We start from the raw sequence: 7373 nt of genomic DNA on the forward strand, positions 1-7373 counted from the left end.
GTAAAGTGAGGGTAAATTCTTGGTAAAGTCATGGTAAAGTCAGGGTAAAGTCATGGTAAAGTCATGGTAAAGTCAGGGTAAAGTCAGGGTAAAGTCAGGGTAAAGTCAGGGTAAAGTTAGGGTAAAGTTAGGGTAAAGTCAGGGTAAAGTCAGGGTAAAGTCAGGGTAAAGTCAGGGTAACTTAACGATTCAGAAAGCGGAGACCAGTTGTCAAATCATTTGTGCAGATTCACATAGTAATATTTAAAAATCCTGTATTGGTCAGGATTTAACTTTTTAATTAATTAATTTTAATCCCACCCGCCTAACCAAGTTTTTTTTTAACCGAGTGAGTAAAATATTGGTTTAAACAAAGTATTTCAGTAGAGAAAGCTTACCTATTCGCCTTCACACTAAAAGAGGCCACATTAATCTGTAAGCAACAACGGCGTCTTGCTAGTTAGCTATTAAAATTTATTTTGAGTCAGGGTATCTTTTCTCTAAGAGAACGCATAATGGAAGATATGATATTAATGTAGCTAGTTTTTAATCGTCGACAAATGATCGCCACGTTTATATTTTCACGATTACAAAACATTAACTTCGACAAAGATCTAGAGCTGAAAAAAAACCATATTTTCAGTGTAATGTAGTTTATACATGAACAAATGCCAGCATTATATAAATTGACGTTAATATACTATCCCTGTGAATCACATTACATGAGCATTTTCTTATATATCGGTGCAGCTAAAATCAGAGCTAATGTTTGCTACAACGTGTCATAATTCAACTATTTATAATTTATGTTCCTACACCTATAACAGAAACAGGTCATTTGCTCAAATACCACGTGATCTCAGCAGACGTCGTAACAGTGCCAGCAGACGTCAACAACCCAGGCTGCCAGTTCCTGGTTTTGACGGTTGACCCAGATGTCAGGAGCATGACCACCCCAAGAGTCGAGGCGTCCAGCCGCATCAGGTTCTGGCTGTCGAACCTCGTCTTCAGTATGCGCATGCTCAGTGCTGACACTTCCTGTGTGCTGCTGTACTCGATGGTGTCCAGAGAGAGGAAGCGCTCGAGGTTGTTGTCGTTTGGTAACTTGACCTACACAAGACATTCCAAATATAACATGTGGACATTACTTATTATAGTTGTGTATAATTAAAAAAATAATTTACAGAGAAGAGGGTCCGTAAGATAGATACAATAGAAATCAAGTAGCCCAACGATGCCAAGGTGTCATGCATAAACTAAGTCACTTTTAAATTTAAAAAAAAATATTTTACTTCCCCCCTTCCACCTCACCACATGATTACAAAAATCTAGACCCACCCCCTTGAATGACGCCACAGCTCAGCCTATCACGGTCCTCAAAATGTCAACATTTGAATTTTTAAAACAGCGATTTCTTCTCCGAAATATTTAATGAACTCGTTCAACATGGACAATATTAATTAGTTTCAGACACAAGTTAAAGAAGAGGACTTTTTAAAAAAATTCATAAAAAACGTTTTAATAACAAGATTTTATGTAACAATGCACTAAAAAGTAGAACATAAATTATACACTACTATTTAAATAACTAGAAAGAAAAGCGTGGGTAACTTTAGTATCTTTGGATACCTTTACTAATGTTAAGGAAGACACCCACGCTTTTCTTTATAGTTATTTAAATAGTAGTGTATAATTTATTTTCTACTTTTTAGTGCATTGTTACATAAAAGCTTGTTATTAAAACGTTTTTTATGAATTTTTTTTTCAGTACTTTACACGTTTTATTTACAGCTAGGCATGCTGCCCAGCTTCGCTTAGGCTTTCGAAAACATTGAGAATTTGAATGCTTAATTAATTCGCCCGAGGGTCGGTCTACGACCTCAAGAGTTATGAAGAGGTTCCTCCGTGGACATTTTTTTTCGATTTATAGCTCATATAAGGTACCGGTCAGTCGAGGTCAGTTTTGACCCCTTCATCGTAGACTTTTCGGCCAACCGGCCCCCGTGCTCTGTCGCCCCAAGGCAAGATCCTGCCAAATTTGAAGCGCCTGCGGCGCCGGGAAGTGCCTTATCGGACACCCGACAATCTAGATCTAGATCTAGATCTAGAATCCTAATTGAATTTTTTTTTTAAGTTTAGTCCGAGCAAAATTTAAAAAAAAAATACATTAACCAAGTTGACTTGGTGGGTCTCGAACCCGCACCACCTGCGTGGTTAATAGTACACTAACATCTCCGCTATTTAGAGAATGAAAGACGTATTTTAAAATCTTAACTTACGCGAATATGCCTATTCTTTCAAATTAATTTTTTTATCCCAAATTAGCCAGTTCCAAACAAAGATTTTGTATAAATAAATGTTATGAGTTTAGGCCGGAAAAATTGTATTGTATACATTTCATAGTGTACGTAGATCTAAATCAAATTTGAATGAAATAGTTCATTTCTTTTTTATTCTAAACACGGCAGATGACGTCATTAGTAAGCAATAGTGTCGTCACAGTTTTATGCGTTCTTTTACACATCTATTAATGCTTTTCCGGTTGCATAAATAATACTGTTTCTCTATATTCGAATACGCCTTGATTTTTTATTTTTCTTCTTGAAATAAAATTGTGGTTATACATTTAAAACATCTAACATATTATTTTCAACAAAAGTCCGTATAAAGTTCTCCATATATCGCTGCCGTTTCTGACGTGATGTCCGGCGAAAATTTTTTGCGGACAGAGAAAGAGAGAGAGAGAGAGATGTGCGAACGTGGCCCATTATAGTATTAGATAGAATTACATGACTAAAAACCATTGCGCGCCTACTGAACATCACGTTCAGTAGGCGCGCAATGGTTTTTGAACGCAGCCATTACGTGATGGCGCAGCTATTGAAGGTGATGACGCGCGTGGTGTGGTTGGCTAGACATGCCTACTAATTCGGTCCAAATTTTAATTAATTCATAAAAAATTAATTAGGCATCCAATTAAGTCAAATTTAGTTTCAGATTGCATTGTCTTCATGTCTTGACCCACGTGCCAACTGTGAATCGTATCGGTCAAGTAGAACTGTCCGAATTTTCACTCCTGCGTTTCCGTCAAGACAGACAGACAGAGGAAGTGAGTTAAATAAAAGCTTGTAAAAAATTCATAAAAAACGTTTTAATAACAAGCTTTTATGTAATGATGCACTAAAAAGTAGAAAATAAACTATAGACTACTATTTAAATAACTATAAAGAAAAGCGTGGGTCACTTTAGTATCTATTGGATACCTTTACTAATGTTAAGGAAGACACCAACGCTTTTCTTTATAGGTTTTTAAATAGTAGTCTTTAATTTATTTTCTACTTTTTAGTGCATCATTACATAAAAGCTTGTTATTAAAACTTTTTTTATGAATTTTTTTTTCAGTACTTTACATTTTTTTTTACAATAGAGTTACATGACTAAAAACCATTGCGCGCCTACTGAACATCACGTTCAGTAGGCGCGCAATGGTTTTTGAACGCAGCCATTACGTGATGGCGCAGCTATTGAAGGTGATGACGCGTGTGGTGTGGTTGGCTAGACATGCCTACTAATTCGGTCCAAATTTTAATTAATTAATAAAAAATTAATTAGGCATCCAATTAAGTCAAATTTAGTTTCAGATTGCATTGTCTTTATGTCTTGACCCACGTGCCAACTGTGAATCGTATCGGTCAAGTAGAACTGTCCGAATTTTCACTCCTGCGTTTCCGTCAAGACAGACAGACAGAGGAAGTGAGTTAAATAAAAGCTTGTAAAAAATTCATAAAAAACGTTTTAATAACAAGCTTTTATGTAATGATGCACTAAAAAGTAGAAAATAAATTATAGACTACTATTTAAATAACTATAAAGAAAAGCGTGGGTCACTTTAGTATCTATTGGATACCTTTACTAATGTTAAGGAAGACACCCACGCTTTTCTTTATAGTTATTTAAATAGTAGTCTATAATTTATTTTCTACTTTTTAGTGCATCATTACATAAAAGCTTGTTATTAAAACGTTTTTTATGAATTTTTTTTTCAGTACTTTACATGTTTTATTTACAAAAGAGTTACATGACTAAAAACCATTGCGCGCCTACTGAACATCACGTTCAGTAGGCGCGCAATGGTTTTTGAACGCAGCCATTGAAGCTATTGAAGGTGATGACGCGTGTGGTGTGGTTGGCTAGACATGCCTACTAATTCGGTCCAAATTTTAATTAATTCATAAAAAATTAATTAGGCATCCAATTAAGTCAAATTTAGTTTCAGATTGCATTGTCTTCATGTCTTGACCCACGTGCCAACTGTGAATCGTATCGGTCAAGTAGAACTGTCCGAATTTTCACTCCTGCGTTTCCGTCTAGACAGACTGACGACAGACTGACGAGGAAGTGAGTTAAATAAAAGCTTGTAAAAAAAAATTCATAAAAAACGTTTTAATAACAAGCTTTTATGTAATGATGCACTAAAAAGTAGAAAATAAATTATAGACTACTATTTAAATAACTATAAAGAAAAGCGTGGGTCACTTTAGTATCTATTGGATACCTTTACTAATGTTAAGGAAGACACCCACGCTTTTCTTTATAGTTATTTAAATAGTAGTCTATAATTTATTTTCTACTTTTTAGTGCATCATTACATAAAAGCTTGTTATTAAAACGTTTTTTATGAATTTTTTTTTCAGTACTTTACATGTTTTATCTACAATAGAGTTACATGACTAAAAACCATTGCGCGCCTACTGAATATCACGTTCAGTAGGCGCGCAATGGTTTTTGAACGCAGCCATTACGTGGTCGTGATGGCGCAGCTATTGATGACGCGTGTGGTGTGGTTGGCTAGACATGCCTACTAATTCGGTCCAAATTTTAATTATTCATAAAAAATCAATTAGGCATCCAATTAAGTCAAATTTAGTTTCAGATTGCATTGTCTTCATGTCTTGACCCACGTGCCAACTGTGAATCGTGTCGGTCAAGTAGAACTGTCCGAATTTTCACTCCTGCGTTTCCGTCTAGACAGACTGACGACAGACTGACGACAGACTGACGAGGAAGTGAGTTAAATAAAAGCTTGTAAAAACGCGAAACAACTGTTAAAATTTATTTAAGTTCTAACATTAGTATTAAAACCCAATAATGTGTCGTCGTATTTTCTGTACTTACACCCTCGTAGTCTCACGCCGCAGTCCCTCTCTTCTCCCCCCCCCCCCCCCCCCACTGTGATCGAGACCTCACTTAATCACGACCCACTAGCCACAATTTTCAGTCCTGTAATTTTAATTGTTAGGGAGATCGGCGTGGTCGAATCGGTACAGCTCGTGGTTGCTGAACCGACAATTCTCGAGTTCGAACCCTCGGGCAGATGAGGCAACTTTTCTCCAAAATCAAACAACTGCTGCCTTGAAGTTTTTCTTCAGCAGTGAACATACTAACATCCTATACAAGAGTATGTTCTTTAACCAAGCACCACTCAGACCACAGAGTACCTAAAGCTCTGCTCGTGCATGCACACACATCGCTCACCTTTGCCCTCAGCATCCCAGCGGTTCTCAACTGATCATTGGACCCGCTGACGACAGCCCCACTGGCGTCAGTCTGTAGAACCACTTCCGGTTGTCGTGACTCCACAAACCACCTGACAGTGACAGAACTGCAACTGGAACTGAAGCAGGAGATTAATATCAAGTTAAAAATGACGTTTCATATATTCATAAAAGTTCTGCTGTGCAAATATAAACACAATAATGTGTATTAGAACATTGGCGCTAAAGCTAAAGTTCAGGTTTAGTATTAGAGTTTAAGTTTATGCTAAGTTTATGATGTACTTCAATATTTAGGTTGTTATCATGTTTGTATGTAAATTAAGAACTAAACCAGGAATTTTAAGGTTTACAATATCGGCGATTCATTGCTTGAGATATAGCTTAATAGTTTCGGCTATACTTCAAGCACCGTTGTAAATATCATATTAACATTAGTTTCAATTACAATAATTAGTTTTTAATTACCAATGACGTTTTTTTTTCTAGATTAATTTTAATTTTGTTTGACAAAAATTTGAAAGTTATTATTTAGAATTTGACTTATTTTGACTACCATCGTACGACTGAACAAAGGGAAGCAACTGTTGTATTTAAAAAAAAACATCATAGTTTATAGGAAGTTGTCGATCTTGTTATGTTTCCCCGTTTACACCACAGATTAGCTCTATAATGTCTATTTGAACAAATACCTCTTTTCCTTCCGCTCTGTAACCAAGACAAGGTGTTTACATTGGTAACCGTTGCTATGGATGAAATACCATGCCCAGGTGCTCTGTTTGTTGATTTTATCATCGTTGATGTCAACACTAGAGTTGGAGGGGGGGGGGGGGGGGGGGGGGGAAGAAAATCATCATTGATTTCCACGTTAGAAAAATATGACATATTGTGTATGTGTGTTTGTGAGTGTGTGTGTATGAGAGAGAGAGAGAGAGAGAGAGAGAGAGAGAGAGAGAAAGAAAGAGAGAGAGAGTTTGTAAAAGCAGATGGTAGTAGTTTGTATTAGTACAAACACAACAAAAAGTAGGTCTATATGTAGGCCTATATGTAGGCCTATATATAAGTCTATATGTGGCCTATTTATACTTTCGCTTTCCCCATACGTCACCTAGCTCGTGTCTCTTTAGTTATATTATTGATCTGTTACAATGTATCTGACAATTTGTCACTATTTACAGTGTATGTGAGACAATTTGTCACTTGTCACATGTATCTGACAATTCATGTCCCTGTGTTCTCACAAGTGCTAATTAAAAAAATCCAGTTCAGCCTTGACCCAGATTCATCCCCTGGTGTCTGTCTGGTGTTGTGACACTGATGTCAACTTCCGTGTGTGACAATGGTGAGGTCAAGCTTCCAGTGTGTGGGTCAAGGTTGTACATGACAGCTCTTAACGTGGCTTACATTAAATGTAATTAGGGCTTTAGTGCGCGTGGGATTGTCGGTAAAATTAATCAGGTAAGTTTTGTTTGACCGGGGTGTGGGATATTGTACAGTGTGGTGTCACCATCAGAAGTGTGGGACAATGTCTAGAATGGTGTCACCATCAGAAGTGTGGGGCGGTGTGAAAGAGTAGTGTCACCATCAGAAGTGTGGGACATTGTCTAGAATGGTGTCACCATCAGAAGTGTGGGACAATGTCTAGAATGGTGTCACCATCAGAAGTGTGGGACATTGTCTAGAATGGTGTCACCATCAGAAGTGTGGGGCGGTGTGAAAGAGTAGTGTCACCATCAGAAGTGTGGGACATTGTCTAGAATGGTGTCACCATCAGAAGTGTGGGGCGGTGTGAAAGAGTGGTGTCACCATCATAAGTGTGGGACACTGTACATAACGGTGTCA

The 7373-nt window shown here is 37.2% G+C and overlaps 1 protein-coding gene across 1 annotated transcript; it reads right to left on the reverse strand.

The window, feature by feature from the left end:
* Positions 1–813: 813 nt before the first annotated feature.
* Positions 814–6141, reverse strand: LOC131948195 (uncharacterized). Its single transcript, XM_059309735.1, has 3 exons — positions 6137–6141; positions 5515–5653; positions 814–1089 (listed from the first exon to the last, which is right to left on the reverse strand). Exons 1-3 carry the CDS (start codon positions 6139–6141, stop codon positions 814–816), a joined length of 420 nt encoding a protein of 139 aa, XP_059165718.1.
* Between the last annotated feature and the right edge of the window lie 1232 nt (positions 6142–7373).

The sequence above is a fragment of the Physella acuta genome, unplaced genomic scaffold, assembly GCF_028476545.2.
Source record: "Physella acuta isolate Inbredline_101_S28 unplaced genomic scaffold, ASM2847654v3 ptg000629l, whole genome shotgun sequence".
Classification (NCBI taxonomy): domain Eukaryota; kingdom Metazoa; phylum Mollusca; class Gastropoda; family Physidae; genus Physella; species Physella acuta.

What these genes read in the sequence shown, in the direction of transcription:
- LOC131948195 (XM_059309735.1), bottom strand. An exon ending in CTGGGATGCTGAGGGCAAAG is followed by an intron (nt 1,090 to 5,514) that starts GTGAGCGATGTG and finishes TGTCTTGTGTAG; the next exon opens with GTCAAGTTACCAAACGACAA.